This window comes from Triturus cristatus, chromosome 4_1 (genome assembly GCF_964204655.1).
Source record: "Triturus cristatus chromosome 4_1, aTriCri1.1, whole genome shotgun sequence".
Lineage (NCBI taxonomy): Eukaryota > Metazoa > Chordata > Amphibia > Caudata > Salamandridae > Triturus > Triturus cristatus.
The window spans coordinates 750,617,040-750,636,422 of record NC_140585.1 but is presented as its reverse complement, the minus strand read 5'-3'; the positions used below and the strand labels follow the sequence as shown (position 1 = coordinate 750,636,422).

The window sequence follows — 19,383 nt, the reverse complement described above, 5'->3', positions numbered from 1 at the left end:
CCATTATTTCGTGTTGTGTTGCGTATCTATCACCCAGGTTACCAGGAATATAGGGTTTCCCCTTATTTTGGTATCTTGCTCCGGGCTACTACGTCACCTCAAAATAGTAGTCTACGCCAGGCCGCAATATACTCCTCAAGTCCTATTTTTAAAAAAATGTTGCATGATCATACCGTAGAAAGAAAAAAGATAAAATTAGTAGAATGCAGAGAATACCAGGCAGAACTGGATTACATATTCACCGTGTTTTGTCTGAATTGCCATTTGATGACAATTTAGGGAGGGGTCGAAGTCTCGGGTTATCGCGCGTAGGAAGGGGGGTGTGTGGGGGAGGCTTCTGTCTCCCCACGAATGGGACGCTAGGCTCCCGGGGATGGCTCCGGTCGAGTTTGGCCTGGCTTGCAGGACGGCTACTATCGTCCTGCCATGCTTAGAAATGCCGGATTGGGGTTTGAAGCTCCCGGTTGTGGACTGCTCTTCCGGGTGCCTGGCTTCCTGCTATCTTCCCCTCCTCCTCTGGCGTGGAAAGAGGACGGGCCGAGAACGAGAGTAACAACGGAGTGCTCTAGAGACAGACCGCGGCCCCTCGGGTGTGCCGGAGGCAGGAGCTTGCCGGCTGGGGCAACCGGTAACCTCCCCCTGTAGTAGTACACAATCCCACTATGGCGGGCGCCCCGCCGTCTCACTTCCGCCTGTTGCCAGCTCCGCTCTCCGCCGCCCAGCTCCGCCGGTTGGAGGAGCACCGATACAGCGCGACCGGCCGCTCGCTACTCGAGCCCCTGCTTCAAGTCTTCTGGACCTGGTTGCTCGAGCGGATTCCGCTCTGGGTAGCCCCCAACGCAATCACCAGCGTAGGTCTGCTGCTGAACGTGTTTACCTGCCTGCTGCTGGTGTGGTATTGCCCGACAGCCACCGAGGAGGTAAGAGCAACCCTCCGTGGGGAGAGGGAGAGGGCGGGGGGGGGGGCATCAATGACATTGCCAAGATGACATCCACCTTTCCACCGACCCCCTTTCTAACACTTAAGACGCCAGCGTGAGGCAGTAGGCAAATGACATCATAGTAAGTGACAGCACAACCCATGCCCCCACAGGAGGTGATATCACCAGAAGTCAGGCGCGCAACACCCATTGGACTCACAGGGCTTCAGCCCCCCCCCCCGTCGTGTGTGGCAGCCCGGGATGAGACACCTTCCCGGGCAAAAAAGCAGCCGCACCCGAGCACTTCACAGGTCTTTAAAAGACCATTTGCATGTTAATGAGGCCTTGCTGTTGTTTCACCCCTTCTAAGAGCCCCTGCAGCTCCACTCTGCCTATTGCTTAAAGTTCAGCCCCCCCCCCCCAAACTTTTGCTCAGCCCCCCCCCCCCCCCCCCGAAATTTGGCTCTAGTTGCGCCTCTGGCAGAAGTGACATCAGAGCTTAACATTTCACGCACGTTTTGCAGGTCTAAGTACGTTTACGCGCATTGAGATTTAACAAATAAGATTTTGCGTCTGGGTTGTGCCAAAAACGTTTCGCAACCCCGCCACAAAATGTGACCCTAAATTTCCACAACTATTCCTTAAGAACTCCACCTCAAATAAGTTGGCAAAAAGGAGAAACATTTTAAAATACCTTATGGTGGCCAGTAAATCACAGGGAACAATAATAATGGTAAGATAACTTTAGAGGGTAATGCGTTTTATGGAGAGACCTGTGTTTTCCCTAGTCCCAATTTTGAATCAAAGTAGCGTAAAGAGTCAACGTGTCCCCTGTAAAGCACCTCATCTTGCTTGCAGATGACATATTTTTATTATATGCAGCTAGGTAAGTGATATATTTTTAATACAGATCCCTTTCTTACTCGCAATTCATAAATTGTAATCCTTCTTCTAATATAGCACATCAAGCTATAAAGGACGTGTGACTTCTATACCTCATTGTCTTATGTAACGCATCTTGTACGTTGATTAACACATTTATAGGATTTATTGTCAGTGTATAATCTGTACGTGTGATGTACAGACAGTGCTTTGACAACCTGCCCCTGGGACGAGTAGCGGTATAAAACAAAATTGTGGGATTTCAATTTTTATTTGTGTAAATACTGGAACAGACCAACACATCTGACATTATTACATACCAGAAATGAACAACGTAAAAAGCATGTCTCTCATGTTTTGTGAAGTGATATTTTATTTATTTTTTATTTTATTTTAAAAGTTTTATACAGCGCTAGCTTGACCCGTAGGTATCAGGGCGCGTTACATACATACTGTAAACAAAAACAAACGTAAATTGCATTACATAGTAGGCAGGCAGTAAGAAAGCAAAACCAGGGATAAAAAGAAATACAGAATGGAAGATAAGGTGGTTAACACAGTCCGGTCACCAACTATCCTTGAATGTCAAGAGAGAGGAATAAACTCAGATATTGAAGTCTAGGTTAGTTGACGTTGATCAGGAAAGTATTTGTTAAGGAGATGGATTTTCAGGACCCTTTTGAAACAGGAGAAGGAGTGGTTGCATCTGAGGACTCTAGGGAGAGCGTTCCACATCCTGGGAGCGTTGCCAGAGAACAATCGGTATTGTGTGGTTTTCTTTTTCAGTTTCGGAGGAATAAGAAGGAGTGAGTTGGAGCTTCGCAGCGTTCTGGATTCACCTGCTCTTACCAGTTTGTTGTTCAGGTAGTTAGGGGCCGGAGAGTGAAGGGTTTTGTGAGGGATTCAGGCCAGTTTGTAAATACACCTCCCTTCCATGGGAAGCCAGTTGAGGGAGTTGAGAGCTGGAGTGATGTGATCAAATTTTTTTACTCCAGATACGAGTCGAGCGGCCATGTTCAACACTGGCCTTAGAGGGGCTAGGTGAGCTTTTGGAGTCCCTGTTAGGATGGCGTTCCCATAGTCGATTTTAGAGAGAACTAGGGATTGGACTACCTTCTTGAGGTCATCATGGGGAAGAAAAGGTTTCAATTTCTTGAGGTGTTGTAGAGAGAAAAGAGCACTTTTTGCAGAGTTTTTGATGTGGGCCTCCAAAGATAAGTTCTTGTCAAGGGTGATGTCTAGAAACTTAACTGAATCGGATAGGACGATGGGGCAGTTTAGGGCGATCAGATTATTGAGCCACTTGGATTGGACGATGGTTGCTTTTTGGAGAGAATGGGATTAGTTCTGTTTTATCTGGATTGAGTTTTAAGTGGTTAGCGTTGAACCAAGTTTGGATCTCGGTTAGAGTGGCATTGAGGTGTTGGATGTCGCTGGGAGACTTGATTTTGAAATAGATTTGGGTGTCATCAGCGAAAAGGTGGTAATTCACTCCAGCTTTTTTCAAGATGATTGTGAGGGGCTCCATGAAAAGATTGAAGAGGGCTGGGGAGAGGATCGAGCCTTGCGGGACCCCAAGTGTGACTATTGTTGGCTTCAAAAGACAGGAGTTGATTTTAATTTGTTGCGTGCGGTGTTGAAGGAAGGAGGTGAACCATTTTAGTACTGTGCCATTGATGCTGGAGCGCTTCGACAAGGTCTCCAGAAGCGCTGGATGATTTACTGTGTCGAATGCCGCAGATAGGTCAATAAGGATGAGTAGGCAGGCATCACCTTCATCTAAAGCCTTGTGAATATCGTCAGAGACGTTGAGCATAGCTGTTTCCGTGTTACAGCCTTTCCTGAATCCTGATTGAAAGGTGTCGAGGAGGTTGAACTCATCAATGTGTTTGTTGAGTTGGTGGAGAACGCATTTCTCCAATGTTTTCGCAAGGAATGGGAGGTTGGAGATAGGTCTGAGGTTGTTGAGATCATTAGGGTCGGCCCCTGGTTTTTTGAGAGTGGGTGTGATTTGTCCAAGTTGAAGGGAGTCTGGGATTTTTGTCCAGAAAGGGGAAATGGTGTGGTTAAGTTCTTTTATGATTGTGGATGGGATGGGGTCCATAGTGTGGGAGGAAGGTTTTAGGTTAGAAATTATACTGAAACCCTCATTTTCCGACATAAGCTCAAAGTCAGACCAATGCGCATTGTTTTTTAGCTGGAGGCAGACCTGATTGTCCTTGGTAAGAACTCTTTCTGAATGATCAGGGGTGGTTAGAGTGGGGCAGGTTAAGAGGGAAGGAGGGTTAGAGGTTTGGATGAAGGATTGATCAATTTTCTAGACTTTATTAGTGAAGAAGGTGGCAATTTCTTCACAACGCTCATTGGTGGCTTTGATGTCTTGAGAGGGAGTGCAGTTAGTTTGGCTTTTGACAATGTTGAAGAGTTCTCGGTCTGTTTTTCACCAGATCTAGTTGGCTGCGGAAGAAAGACGCCTTTTCATTGAAAATGTGTTTTTTGTATGCTTGCCGAGCAGATCTAAGTTGCGCTAGGTGTAAGGTCGAGGGGTTTAGTCTCCAAGACCTTTCCATTTGCCTGAGTTGACGCCTTTCCTCATTCAGATCCACGTTAAACCAGGGTTTAGATTTGGTTCGCCTCAATTGTTTGAGTTTGAGAGGAGCTACTTGGTCTAGAACCTCTGTCATTTTTGAGTTAAAGTGTGTAGTGAGGTCATCGGCCGTCTATGATGAGGGTTGGAGTTGAAGATGGGCATGAATCCTGGATTCAAGTTCGGATATAGGGACTGCTTTGATATTTCTGGTCCAGTGTTTAGGTTTGTCATCACAAATAGGTTGGTGGGAGACAAGTGCATCAATCTTAAACAGAATGAGGTGGTGGTCGGACCAGTCAATGGGAGAAATCGCTCTCAGAGAGACCAGAGCACTGTTGGTAATGATCGCATCCAGTGTTGCACCTTTGATGTGAGTAGGTTTATTGCAGAGTTGTTTGAGGTTATATATTTCAAGTAGGTTGGATAGGTTCTGGGCAGTGGAGTCTTCTGGGTCGTTCCAGTGGATATTGAGGTCACCCAGGAACACATCTTTAGTGTCTGTCATGGAAAACCGTGATATTAGGTCTGTTAGTTCTTCGGGGAAAAGGGTACGCTCTCCAGGAGGATGGTAGATGGTGTGGAATTTGATGGGTGAGGTGCCCTTGGCAGTGAGTTCGACACCCAGGTGTTCAAACTATGGGTATTCTGCAGGTTTAAGTTTGGTAATCTGTATTTCTGCCTTGTGGATGATGGCTAGTCCTCCCCCGTTTTGATCGGTCTGTCTTGTCTGATGATGGTGTACCCTGGAGGGGTGAGAATGTCAAGAATGGGGGTGGAGTGGACATTGAGCCAGGATTCAGTGAGGAAAGCGATGTCAATTTCTTCAGCGAGTAGAGCTTCAGCAATGTCTGTGGCGTGTTGTACTGCTGATCTGCAGTTGAGGAGCATGCAAGAGAGAGGACGGGGAGCCTCGATGATGGGGGAGTAAGAAGGATAGAGGAGTATTGAGCAGGAGTTCTAGGCGAGTGGACATTTTTAGGGATTCTGTTAGTGCCGATAATAACAGGGATGGGGAAAGGGGCTGACTTCTGGCTCAAAGCGAGGTAAGAGTCGTTGATCTCAACAGGTTTCAGTTTCGAAAAGGGTTGGCGATCCCGGTTGGGTCGAAGTGCCTGACTCGCTGACGGACTGGAGGGACGAGGGGTGCACTGTGGGGCCAAGGGAGCGGTATTGAGTTGGGTGGAAGGAAATCTACCCGGGGACAGGGAGCACGGCAGCTTGGTCCTGTTGAGAAGATCTTTTTGTAAGTATAGTAAATCAACAGCAAGGGAGTTAATTTTCAGCTCCATTCTGTTCAGTTGCTGTGCTATTGAGCTGAAAAAGTTTAAGGTATTAGACAGAGGCCGAGAATGACTTGGGTCTTTGGAGGGAGAGTGAACAGGGGTCGGGGATTGGACGGAATCAGTGGGGTTAGGAGAGGGGAGAGGTTGGACGCGGGGAGCCGGATTAGTAATGCTCCCATTCAAGGAGTTCAAAGGAGGATTAGAGGGTCTACTGTCCAAGTGAGGAGGGAGAGAAATTCTAGGTAAGAAATCAGAGTTCCGGGGAATGTCAATGAGATTAGTGGTGGAGGCAGGTTGTGTATGTGGGTGTGCGGAGGGGGAGCGTGTAGTGACAATAGGGGGGAACGAGTTTATAGGATTGGTGACGACGTTGGCCATGGGGATGTCACGGGGGTTGTCAGTGAGGTAATCGGTGGAGACTGGTTGAGTCTGTGGATGTGGGACATCGGAGGGGGAGTGTGCAGTGGTAGTAGGGGGGTAGTGACCACTGAATTGGAGATGATGTTGGACATGGGGGAAGTAAGGGTCGGGAGAAAAGGGTGTGTGTTGGAGAAAGAGGTAGTTTGTGAGGGAGGGTTGAGATTATCAGGGGTCAAGCGGAGAGTGCCTGTGGGGATTTCGGCCGCGGCAGGGCAGAGGTTAGAGTCCGAGCTGTCAAGATCTAGATCGGTCTTGTGGTGTTTGTTAATTTTGAGTTTGTTGTTCCCGGTGTGCTCAGTAGATGTAATAGTTGTGGGTGTTTGGCGGCGGAGAGTAATGATAGGGGTAGTGTGATTATAGTGAGTGATGGTGGATGTCCATGAGTTGAAGAGAGGTTCTTCAGGGCAGGGAGATTGGATCAGTTCCACGTTATTAGTAAGGCTGATGGTAGGTTGGGGAGATATGGTTTGACGGCTCAGTTGAGTTAATGAGGAAAGAAGTGTGGGGAAGTGGCGGTCAAAAGTGGTGAGGTGCGGGTCGGTGGCCTGTATGAGAATGGTTCCAGTTCTGTAGATGGAGATGGTGAGTTCCCCTTTGAAGGTCGGGGAGATTGTAGTGGAGATTTTTTCACCATAGGGAATGATTACTGACTTGGCGACTTGAAGGTGAAGAGAGAAGGTGGTTTTCCATTTAGCCGGGCGATTTGTGTAGAAAATGAAGTTAGTTTTCGTGTTGCCATTGGTCGCTGTGTGGTAGTTATCTACAATGAGTGTTTCCGGGTGTTGTTTTAGAGTACTATGCTTGAAGTTCTTTTTTGCATTACTGGTCATTTTGTCTGGGTAGTTAATGGACCAGGAGTTGGGTCTGTAGCGCACAAGATTAGAGTTTTGGGTGGGGTAAGGTGGGCGCATGGTTGAACGGTAGAATTCCGAGATACAATCAGGACTCAGGCCGAAGAAGAAATGCCGAAGCACAGTCCGGAATCAAGCATAAGGCAGGGTGGGAGTTTTGGGTGGGGTAAGGTGGGCGCATGGTTGAACGGTAGAATTCCGAGATACAGTCAGGACTCAGGCCGAAGAAGAAATGCCGAAGCACAGTCCGGAATCAAGCATAAGGCAGGGTGGTAGTTATCATTCAATTATATGTAGTATATACACTAAACTTTAAAGTGCCATATTAACTGCAGTGTAAAACATTTATAGCAGTGTATCTCCTAAATCACAAGAGGTCAGGGCCCCACCAACCATGTTTTTACAGTATCTGCTGTGCCTTCAGGGGGGTGAGGGTGCGGTGCAGGCCCCAGCCTTTCAAGCCTGGGCGAGAACCTCAAGCGAGCTCCAAGTGCGCACCTGGACCAAGTCTCGACAGGCACTCCAGCCAGCCGAGTCCTCACCCATCGGCAGTGTCTCCTGGGCCACACTCGAAAACAAAGGCCCAGCCTCACCTTGAGCCGCAGTCACCACCATCGATCAGGGATGCGGCGAAAACCAACGACCTGCTGGGGCACCTCTCCTGTCCCTTCTTGAAGCGTCCCGGCCACTGGCAGTGAGTCCTCATTCAGATAGGTTCCCCAGCATGGGTCGATTGTTCCGATATTGGCTATTCCGATAACAAGTTAAGTGCCTTTTTTTCCCCTCCCCTGTATTTATAGCTAGGTGTGAGACTCAGATAGGTTTCAGTCAGCATATTGGAACAAAGGGAGGAATTATGGCGCCTTAAATTTGACCTTTGTCATTGGCCCAGCTGGAGTCTGAAATATGAAATCCCTCTTGTCCCCCGCAGGTTGCTGCTTGAAACTAAAGCAGACAAGGTGCTGCTGAATGTTTCCTGGTGTCTGTAAATAACCCCGGGACAAACTCCGCATATTTCAGTGGGGCCCGGTTCTTGCTGAGTGGACGACGTCTACCCAGTGAAAATAGTGGGTGGACGCTGTGTACCCCAGACTTGTGCCCTGCATGGCAATTGATAACACTTTCTCCCTCCCTATAGCCCCCACGTTTCCTAGAGAGATGACTCTAAAACTCCATTTGAGGGCCCCCGGAGGCAAGATTGTGTCTGGTCAAAGAAAGGCACTTGATAACTGAGGACATTTCTGGAGAGCTGTTAGCCCCACTGCAGAGTTCAGGGCTGCGCCTCTGTGTAAACTATACACAACATTGACACCAAACCTCTGGCAGCTGCAAAACTAGAGCTAACAACACGGTACAACTAATGCAACAGCACTGACATAACACTATCGTCCTGTTCCTGCGACACTCACAGCTGGCATCACTGAGAACTGCCTCCACAATGCTGCTCGAGAGCACTGACGTTCCACTACCAACACTAGAACAGCACATACAGCAGTGCAAACACCATACAAATACCCCATAGCACCAAAACTGCCAACTCGGCACTGCTGCCAGTCAACAGAAACACAGCACTAACAGAGCATTGGCAAGCCTACACAGTATTTAGAGTTTATGAACAATGACAGAGGCGCTATGAAAGGGAATATGTTCTTCCAAACTATAGTTTATATTGTTTGAGGTTGGTTTTGACGCATGCAGGCCATTACTGTAACAAGAAGGTATAATAGTAGCGTCAGTCAGTAACAGGTTATGTCCCCAAAGAAGCTTTCCAGGTAGTGGTTAACGTTTGGAGGTGTATACAGAGCCTCATCAAGTATTGAAGGAACGAGACAGCATTAAAGAAACCTGGTTTAAATCTGATGCGCTCTCACCCAGATACTATGACAATGGGCAGCAGTAATCAGTTAATCATAAAATGATTAAATATCAGTCTGGTGAAACTATTCCACTTTGTGAAGCAGTTAATGATGACGTTAACGCGAATCATTGAAATGTGGAATCGATATGAGTATTTTAGGTTTTGTGAGTGAGAGCATTGTGTGTACTGTAGCCTTTGCAGAAGCAAATGTTGGAGTGCAGTGGCCCCTTGACAATGTGCATTTTAGGACTTTTATAATTATTTTAAGTTTTCTTAACGTTATTTGTAGTTTATCCACTGAGTGTTTTATTAACTTCCGTAGTTATTGCAATTGATGTGTTTTAGATGTATTTCAAAGCTTTATGTATTGTCACTTTCATTGCTCTAAGTGACTGTCAGGAGCTACTGTGCTTAATTTGTGCAGGCGGGTGAAGGGGGGGGTTCATTAGCACTCCTCTTTGGGGAGTGGGACTTTTTTACCATCAGATTTTGTGTGTCCCAGAGCAAGAGAAAGGCAGAAAATGGAGGAAGAAGGAGGAAAAGAACCAGTTATAGTGTGATAAAGAGACAAGAAGTGTAGGATAGTGGAAGAAAATTGGATGCGGTGGACTAAGCAGCGTTGTTGGTATTAGGCAACCCCAGCATTCGGCCGTGCCAGTGGCAGACTTCTTAGAAAAATATTAAGGCCTGTACTTATTTTAATTTAATTGTCTTTTTTTGTGTGTAATTTTTGTTCCAAATTAGGCAGTAACGTGAATGCGTGCTTTGATGTACTTGTATTGTGGTTTCATGTGGTGAGTTAGAGATGTTCTACTTTGATGCTACTGAATGTCAACTGTAAGGCTGTGTTTTCTATTTTCGTTGTGGCTCTGCTGTTGAGAAAAAGGCATATTAAATCAGCGACAAGCCATAACATTCTTGGAAATATAGCTGTAAAATCTGATAGGGTGAACATGTGCCTGGGCAATAAAGCTTATGTTTGGTTTGCATGCCAAAGAAGTCTTCTTGACCTTGTATTGCTTATTTGGAAGGATATGCTTGAAAAAGCATTGGCAAAGTTAATAGGCCTTGCGTTGGCTCACCCTGTGAGACTTGATGTAAAATAACATTATTAAATTTCAGCAGGTAAAAAGAATTGTGGACCACATTCAATGTACCTAACAACTAGCGCTGCCCAACAGGTGCATGTAAGTTGGTTTCAACAGTGGTAACCTTCAATTGTTAGTAACCTTCAAAGCTCAATAATATGCCAGACGTGATGTTGGACTGTTATAATGCCTGTCATTGCCTTAACATATGTTCTGTGGCGTTAGTCCACTGTAAATACAGCCTCATTCCTCTCTGTGGTCACTGAACTCTTCCTTGAATGGAATATCGGAACGCATAGTTAGGGATACTTTATCCCATAAATAAATCTTTTTGTGGTATTTTTGTTCATTGTATATCCTGCTGAGCCGGTCATACGTTATACACCATAGTGTGATGTTATTCTGTTATATATCCGGCTAGGGTGTTTTGTGTTCTAACTCTTTTCAGTGTCACGCAACATCAGTTTGAAATAAAAAAAAAAGTGGCCCTAAAGCTGGAAACGGTGCACTATACACATGAAGGTTTATAGTAGCTCATTTTCTGGTTTTTAGTTCTATGTCAGGAACAAAGGCTTGGGATTATGCTTCTCTTTCTTTACTGTTAAATTCACAGCAGCCAATAAAAACACGTACAACTTTAAAGTGAATTTCCCATGAGCCCCAACAGCCCATTGACCCATCCAATCACAGTGGCCCTGCTTCCCTATATATGTCAACATCACTAAAGTCCTTCCTCTTTCTTTGCTGCTGCAGAAGCTAAGCCAAATGATTTAATTTTTGTTGGTATTGCGCTTGGTATGCGCTTTGTGGTATCATATTGCCTATGATTTGGTTTATTATTATGTGGTGACGAAGCGTACTCTGCTTTCAGGGCTGTTGCATTTTTGGTTGCCACATCAACTTCCCAGCGTGGAGTGGGAGTGGGGATCTGAGCCAGCACACTGTTCTGAGTGGAGACGCAGTCCTCTTTCTGTGGTTGCTCTTGCGCATGCATGTGAAGCCGATCCCGTCCTCTGAGTCTCCAATCGGCTTAGTGAGCTGCATGCAGCAAATACACAGCGCTCTGGTCCCCAAAGAACGCCCGACGGGCGAGTAAGCATTTGATAAGGGCTCTACCCTAGGGATAGGTGCAGGTGGCTCCCTCCACCTAAATTTGGCTGGTTTGGGCTGTTTTTCTGCGTATCAGACTCTGTTACACCTGCTCTGGTGCTCATTCCCCCCATAACCTCTGTCAGTCCCTTACTGCATATTTACTTGAAGCAGCATGGTGTACTACACTGATGATTTGATAATCATGTGCAGGATTCTGTTAATCGGGCCCTTGTTAGCGCTTTGAGGCCTTTCACGCAACCACTAGTCTGTAATGGGCAGCGTGAGTTAGGAGGGACCTCTGAAGACTTCTTTGCCAGTAATGTTTCAACCAATGATGTGGGCTGCACCCAAAAAACCTGAGGTGGGGGGTTCCTGTTCTACCTCGGACGTACTCTCTCAAATTGCTGTCTCAGTCCTTTGGGACCATAAATATGGTGCTGTTCTACCACACGGTCCATCTGGGATTTCGGGGGGTGCTACTCCCCTTCTGACAAATTTGTCTTCTATGTCCTCCTCCCCACCATCAGATTCAGATGTTTTTCAAGAGAACCTAAGGCCAGCATCAAAATGCAAGACTCAACATGCCTCTACTGATTTCCCGCCGGCAGGTCATAAGAATCTGTTGTTTGAACCTATAAATATAATTCATCCCCGGTCCACGGAGTGGGTGCTCTTTTCTGGACGTGGCACACTATGTCCAAGACAGGTTACGCAAGGGCTTTGAGCGTGAAGTGTGCAATACCCTGCGGTCAGAATGCCCTAAACCATCTCTACTCGGCAAGGTGGGAGAGACGCTAGAATTAGATCCTAACATGGCGACCTTCCTTGAAAAGTTCTCTGAGGACCCTAAAAAGGGTCTAGACAGGGTATGGCGGGGATGCCAAGACAAATCGCTTGACCTTTTCGACCCCCTCACTAAGATTTTAGACCCGGCCATACAGGCGAAGGACGCTAACTAACAGTTGGATCCAAGTGAAATCCTGGAAGGGGTTCACAGACTGTTGGGCCTCCTCGGCAATGTTATTTGTGCTATGTCTATCCAACATAGGAAATTGTTTCTGGTTAGGATTGATCCCAAACTGGCGGAATTGGCCTCCACGGATGCTGGCCCTTTGGCACATGGTTTGTTATTTGATGACAAATTTGTAAAAGATCTAGGGAAGTATGTTGCCACATTCTCTACCTTGGACATCGGCCAGAAGTCGATGAAGGTGTTCCAGAGTGGCCTTTTTGCCAGGGCCAGGCAGTTTCGAGACCGGGCGCCAGGCCCGGGATTCAACCAGGCTTCCAGATGTTACTATCAGAGAGGAAGAGGTACTCTCTCCACATTCTCCAACTTCTCCCCCACCCGCAAAAGAGGAGGTTATAGTCTTGTCCAGTGAGTCAGCTATCGGGGTGGTAACATCGCCACTCATTCCACTTACACAGGTGAGAGTTGACAACCTGAGAACACTACTGAGGCGGAAGCCGGTAGTCGCTAATCTATTTTAAACTTTGTATACTTGTGTATTGTGTGTGATTTTAAAACCATATGCACCCTTAAAAAACCTTGGCCTTACCTGCTCCTGAGCTTAGCGGCAGACAGCTTGTCGCTTCGCTCTTAGAGCACATCGCGTCCTGCAGCCATTTCCTGGTCGCCGCCAGACACGCCCACCGCGGCTGGCCACGCCCCCTCCGCCCAGTTTGTATAAATCGCGCGCCAAAGCGCCAGCGCTTCATTGACAACCTGAGAACACTACTGAGGCGGAAGCCGGTAGTCGCTAATCTATTTTAAACTTTGTATACTTGTGTATTGTGTGTGATTTTAAAACCATATGCACCCTTAAAAAACCTTGGCCTTACCTGCTCCTGAGCTTAGCGGCAGACAGCTTGTCGCTTCGCTCTTAGAGCACATCGCGTCCTGCAGCCATTTCCTGGTCGCCGCCAGACACGCCCACCGCGGCTGGCCACGACCCCTCCGCCCAGTTTGTATAAATCGCGCGCCAAAGCGCCAGCGCTTCATTGACAACCTGAGAACACTACTGAGGCGGAAGCCGGTAGTCGCTAATCTATTTTAAACTTTGTATACTTGTGTATTGTGTGTGATTTTAAAACCATATGCACCCTTAAAAAACCTTGGCCTTACCTGCTCCTGAGCTTAGCGGCAGACAGCTTGTCGCTTCGCTCTTAGAGCACATCGCGTCCTGCAGCCATTTCCTGGTCGCCGCCAGACACGCCCACCGCGGCTGGCCACGCCCCCTTCCTACGCACTGACATCGACTATAAAACATGAGCCCCTGCAGGAAGCGCAGCGGACGCGCGCAGCGGGCGCGGCGAATGCGCGCCGAAGGCGCGCATAAGGCAAGCTCGTCTGCGCTCGTCCGCGCCTCGGTAGCGCCCGGAGCGACCCCTGAGGCTCCAGCCCCCCTATCCACCACTAGCCCTTCGCCTCTGGCGCGCGAGTCTTTAATCCGACTCAGAGACCACGCTCATGAAGGCCATCTGTCCTTCTTTGACACCGCCTATCCTCTGCACGACTTTGCCTGCAAAGGTTTACTGTCGGGTGGCCTGCTGAACGTCAGGTCTTTGCCTAAACATGCTAACGAAATCTCCCAGTTGATCGATAATCACCATCTTGATGCTCTATTCCTGACGGAGACCTGGACCCACTCCGACTGTAATATTGAATTGGATTGGGCCTGTCCTCAAGATTTTAAAATCCTGCATCTCCCTAGACCTAAGGGTCGGGGTGGTGGAGTCGGTATAATATATAGAGCCTCCTGGACCGTAAAAACTCTTGATATGGACCCAGTGGCCGGCACGGAAATACTTGGACTCTCAATCGACTGCCACTCCGGAACAACTTTCACGGCTGTGATTTGTTACCGCCCACCGGGAGCCTTTAACTCCACTCAGCAGCAGTCGCTCCTCACCACCCTTACTAATATGGCTACCTCTCACAACAAGTTGATCGTCTTGGGCGATTTTAACTTATGGCCCAACGGCAGCCTAGACTCCGCTCTTAACAATCTACTACTTTCCTGTGAAGGTATGGGACTCTCCCAGCTGGTCAATAAGCCTACACACTCCGCAGGGCACCAGCTCGATTTAATCTTTTCCTCCCCCCAGCTAGTACTCCTGAGCGACATTCTGCCTATGTGCTGGACCGACCATGCGCTCATTAAATTTCACATAGCCGACAGCAGGGCCAGCAGATCGTCACTCAGCTCCGGCCCGATCTTTTGTTCAGAGATTGGAAAGCTCTGGATAAACTAAGACTGACCGGCCCGGTTTTTGAGGTGGAAGACAGCTTCTCCATCGCTCAGTCGGTAGAGGACAACTATCTGTCCCTCTGCTCAAGGATTTCCAACATCTCCGACCGCCTCGTCCCTCAGAAAAAGGGCAAACCAAAGAGACGAGCACCTGCCCCCTGGTTCGACGACTCATTGAGAGCACTCAAACTAGCCTGCAGACAAGCAGAGAGAAGATGGAGGCAAGGCTATTCTGACACCAACAAATCTCTTTGGAAAGACAACCTCCGGGCGTACAAAACTGCCATTGCCCATAATAAGGCCAACTATTACTGTTCCACCATCACCAATGCCACCAACAGTTCGAAAAGTATCTTCCAGATTCTTAAAAACTTAACCCATCCAGACTGTGTAACTTCTTCGCAGCCCCCCCACCCAAGCCCTCTGTGATAACCTCGCAGCATTTTTTATCAACAAAATAAACACCATCATTCAAAACCTGAAAACACCCCCTTCTCTGGGAGCACCTAACATTCAGGGATCCAGCACCAGTTCTCAAAACCTGACGCCTCCAGGCTTCGTCCTGACGGCCAGATTACGGGAATTTCCTCCTATCCCGGTCTCCGAGTTTGAAAGACTGGCGCTTGGAATTACCTCGGGCTCCCCACTCGACCCCCTGCCCCCTAAAATTTGGAAAAGTTTTGGAACTGAACTTTTCGGCACCATGCGCCAAATATGTAACCAGTCCTTGTACAGTGGTTATGTCCCAACCTCATGGAAACAGGCGCTGGTCACCCCACTCCTAAAAAAACCCTCCCTGAGTCCAGACTGTCTATCTAACTACCGACCCATCTCCCTATTACCATTTCCGGCGAAAGTCGCTGAACGATGGGTCAGTTCTTGCCTTTCCTGTCATCTAGAACAGAACAACTTTCTAGACGATCATCAGTTCGGATTCCGTCCCGCCCACGGCACCGAAACAGCGGTCTTGACAGCCATGGAAGACCTTCGCATGCATGCAGACAGGGGCCAGCCAGTAGCACTGATACTGCTGGACCTGTCTGCCGCATTCGATACGGTCAACCACAGCACGCTGCTGCAGAGACTAGGTGAGGCAGGCGTGGATGGCACAGCGCTGCTCTGGTTTCACTCCTACCTGTGGGACAGGAGACAGGCTGTCTCCCTCCCCCCATTCCAATCCACCCTCGCACCGGTGCCTCTGGGAGTTCCCCAGGGCTCCTCCATCAGCCCCATTCTTTTTAACGTGTACCTCATCCCGTTGATCACGTTAATTAAGTCTTTCGGGATAAAAACGATCAACTACGCTGATGACACGCAGCTCATTCTCTCTTGGGAAGGAGAAGACTCCATTCCTTTAACCACCTTCCACGACTGCTTAAGAGAGACGGCTGGGTGGCTCCACAGAAACTCCCTCCAATTCAACTCCTCCAAAACAGAGGTTCTGTTCTGTGCGGCCACCAACACACCCCGCCCCTTTCCGAGTGAATTCTGGCCACCTGAGACTAGGGATAAACCTCTGCCAGTCTCCTCGGTCCGCAACCTGGGAGCCATGCTCAATAACAAGCTGAGTACGGAAACCCAGGTAGCAAAAACAGTGGGGATCTGCACAGCCCTGCTACGCTCCCTGCGTAAAATCATGCCACTCCTCCCAGCACAAGCCCGGGCGTCGATAGTCAGATGCACAATTCTCAGTCGCATTGACTATTGTAACTCCCTGCTCCTTGAATCTCCAGTCACGCTGATGGACCGACTTCAAAGAATTCAATCTGCCGCCGCCAAGCTGGCTCTTGGCTGGACGAGAAGGTCTTCGGCCACAGCAGCTCTGGCCGAGCTACATTGGCTACCCTTAAAGCAGCGTGTGGCATTCAAGTCCCTCTGCATCGTCTTTAAGGCTCTGCATGGACTCGGGCCCAGACCCCTGCAAGCTTTGTTCCTGTGGTACACTCCCACCAGAGACTTACGATCATCATCAGCCCGTCTGGTAAAGGTGCCCAGATTCAACAAAGCCAGAACCGGGGGCAGATCCTTCAGGGTCGCAGCGGCCAAGTTATGGAACAGTCTGCCTATTGACATACGCCAGATCTCACAACTTCTTCCATTTAGGAAGCGCATCAAGACCTGGCTATTCCCCTAAATTCTGCCCACCTGCTAACTACTCCGGTCTATCCTTCAGCAGAGTATTCTCCAGCGCCAGGAAGCCTGCAAGGTATCAGTCGCGCTCTATAAATACTTAAAATAATAAAATAAAATAATAAGAGTTATTCCAGCCTCCAAGGCCTTGGTGAGGCGTCATATTGAGCTTTATCACCACAATTAGCAGATTATCAAACAGGACCCCTGGGTGTGCAGATGGTTCAGGTTGGAGTTTTACTCCACGCAAGGGACAATCCCAACTCCTCTTCTTTTTTCCCTAGTAGAGAGCAATTTCATCATCGAAGACATTTAGGGCTCCTTTCCAAAAGAGCTATAGTACAGACGGATCTGCACCCACAGGGCTTAATCAGTACAATATGTTTGGTTCATAAAAAGGACTGTGGCTTCCGGCTATTCCTAAATCTCAAATATTTAAACTCCTGGATTGTGGTATCGCCACTTCAAGATGGAAGGCATGTACTTGCTATGCTATCTTTTGCAAGAAGGAGATTGGATGGTCCAGTTAGACCTCAGGTACACTTATCTTGCAGTTCCCATCCTTTCACCGCATAGGAGATTTCTCCAGTTTCGGTGGTGCCTCTTTGGTGCGAGTTCACCGCCCTGCCTATCGGTCTTTCCTCAGCTCCTTGGTGTTTCACCAAGGTGCTTTGTTCGGTGGTCCAGTTATTTGGACGACAATCTCTTCATTGTGCAGAGCAAGTATATAGTAGTTCTTCTTCTGGGCGATTTGGGCGATCCACCTCCTTTATGATCTGGGGTTCTTAATCAATTCAGAGAAGTCAGTTATGGTCCCTTCCCAGACTCTGGAGTTCCTGGGTTTTCGGGTACATTCTGTCAAGGCCCAACTCCTATTGCCATTGAAGGAAAGAATGTTTATCAAGAAGGAGTTGAGGAGAGCCATTGCCTCTCCAACTATATTGTTGCGGATGCTGGCTCGCTTAGTGGGCCTTTTGGCATATTCCATTCAGGCGATATTTGTGGGTCCCCTACATTACCGGGCCCTTCAGAGATTAAAGATCTTGCATCCTCAGAAGGGATTTTCTTATTCGGAGTGCACAGAGCTATTGGAAGAGGCCGGGACAGAGATGTCCTGGTGGCTGTATCACATGGATGCCTGGAACGGCAAATGTTTGCTTCAATTCTGGAGGTGATAGTAGAGTCAGATGATAGCTGATGGCACTGTAACCCTAGCCAGTCAAACTGATGGTGTGAAGGCAGTCCCTGCTGGAAACTTGTTTGCTACCTCTCATTTGCCTTCGTCAGGCGGCTTGGGGCCTGAAGGCTCAGGCCTTTCTTGTGTTGAAGGGGTCATGAATATCGGGTGCAGCAAAATTAAGGAGATTCTCCTTGCAGAACTTTACCCTCTTGTTGAGCGGCTCAAAGCTTTTGAGGCTCAAATTGCCTCCATGTCGGACAAACACCGTTGGGAGTCTGATGGTCAGAAGGCAAATGATCATAAGACCGTTATTACACACTAGCTTCTGTTAAGCAGCTCTGGGACCTCGCCTATTTCAGGAACATCTGATGGGGCCACCTCCATCCAGCCTAATAACAGTCTTCTTGTCACAAAGTCCTTGGGCAACGCCCTTCCGTAGGAGGTGGGATCAGTTTGTTGGGGGGGGGGGGGGTAGAAGGGGGAGCGGTGCTCCTGCTGGTGCTTGTGCAAACTTCTGGTTGGAGGGGGTTTTAAGAACTGAGTTGCATTTAAGAACAGTTCCACCAAAAATGAATCTCCCGCCAGCAGCGTGTCCTTATGTGGTTGATATAATTGGAGTACCCCTTTTGCACAAGGGTCACATTTGCGAAGGATATCTTGCTGACTCGGAGAGAAGGGTGGTTTGGGCCCGGCCAGTGGTATCTGGGGTGATTGCGTTGTTGTCAACTTAAGATCTCCTTTTTTAGCGCACAGCCTTTTGTTTTGGTCCTTCGAGTGGAAAAGGGAGGAGGGGAAATATAAAAATGGTTTGTCTTGATTTCTTTTACCGACATTGTTTTGTGTCTCAGGAGCCTCGTAGCCATCATTCAGCCTATCCCTTATATATTATATTGATAACACATGACATTAATCAGTTGAGTTCCCCTTGTGTCCCTAATGCGCCAACTTTAGTTGAGGTGCAGGTCTGAATCTCAGGCCTGTATTCCGCTGTCTAACTGCTTTGATGTCCTCTACAAAGTGGATTGACTCACATACGAAACCCCAGAGAATCAACCAGGGTCCTACATATAACTACAGGGTCAGTTCCTTTGCCCTGTTGAGCTGGAACGTCATTCGCTTAAAAGATAAGGTCACTAATCCGTCATTGCTAGACTTTATTGTGAAATATGATATTGTAGCTCTTCAAGAAACATGGGTTACTTTTGATCCTTCTTGCCCTGGCCTTGCGTGTTACTCTTGCCCGGCTGTCGCCACCCCACATGTAGATCAAAGGGGGGACTTTCGTTATGGATACATCTGAATTTGGAGGTGGAAGTTCCAGTGCTAGATATGGGAAGATTGGCCTTTATGGCTCTGTGTATAAAGGATAGCCTCAGTGCTTTTAGCTTTTATTTAATCAACTTTTACAACAATGATTTTTCTAATTTGGTATGTACTCCATTTTTTTATTTGCTTTTCTAGCAAATTTGAGACACACTGGAGCCAAATGCATGACACAGCTTTATTCTCTCTTTTGTGGGGATTTTGCTAAGCTTGGGACTAACTTGAAGGCACAGGCCCTGCATTCCCTAGGGTGAAATCTGACAGCAGGGATAGGAGCTATGTAGGTATCTTGCTGAATTCAATTTAATTGACCTTGCTGAATTGTTTAATATTGATGGGGCAACACCATTCTCTTTTAGAGGGCATGGTAGGGCCTAAGTCACTGAGAATATATTTGTAACATGAAAGTTCTCAACTTGGTTCTCACAAGGCACCATCTTAAATACAGAATGGGGCAATCATAATGCTTTATTTGTTGTCAGCCATTTTCCAGAAATTAAAACCACTCCCCCAGC

At 47.8% G+C, this 19,383-nt stretch overlaps 1 protein-coding gene across 2 annotated transcripts in view; it reads left to right on the top strand.

The window, feature by feature from the left end:
* Positions 1–315: 315 nt before the first annotated feature.
* Positions 316–19,383, top strand: part of CHPT1 (choline phosphotransferase 1) — a 302,601-nt gene continuing 283,533 nt past the window's right edge. Inside the window, exon 1 of one of the 2 annotated variants that reach the window (XM_085653266.1) lies at positions 316–920. In XM_085653266.1, coding sequence (XP_085509392.1) covers positions 663–920 — 258 coding nt within the window. In that variant the 5' untranslated portion in view covers positions 316–662. The remainder of the gene's footprint in view (positions 921–19,383) is intronic. The other variant, XM_085653267.1, reaches the window with a different exon arrangement.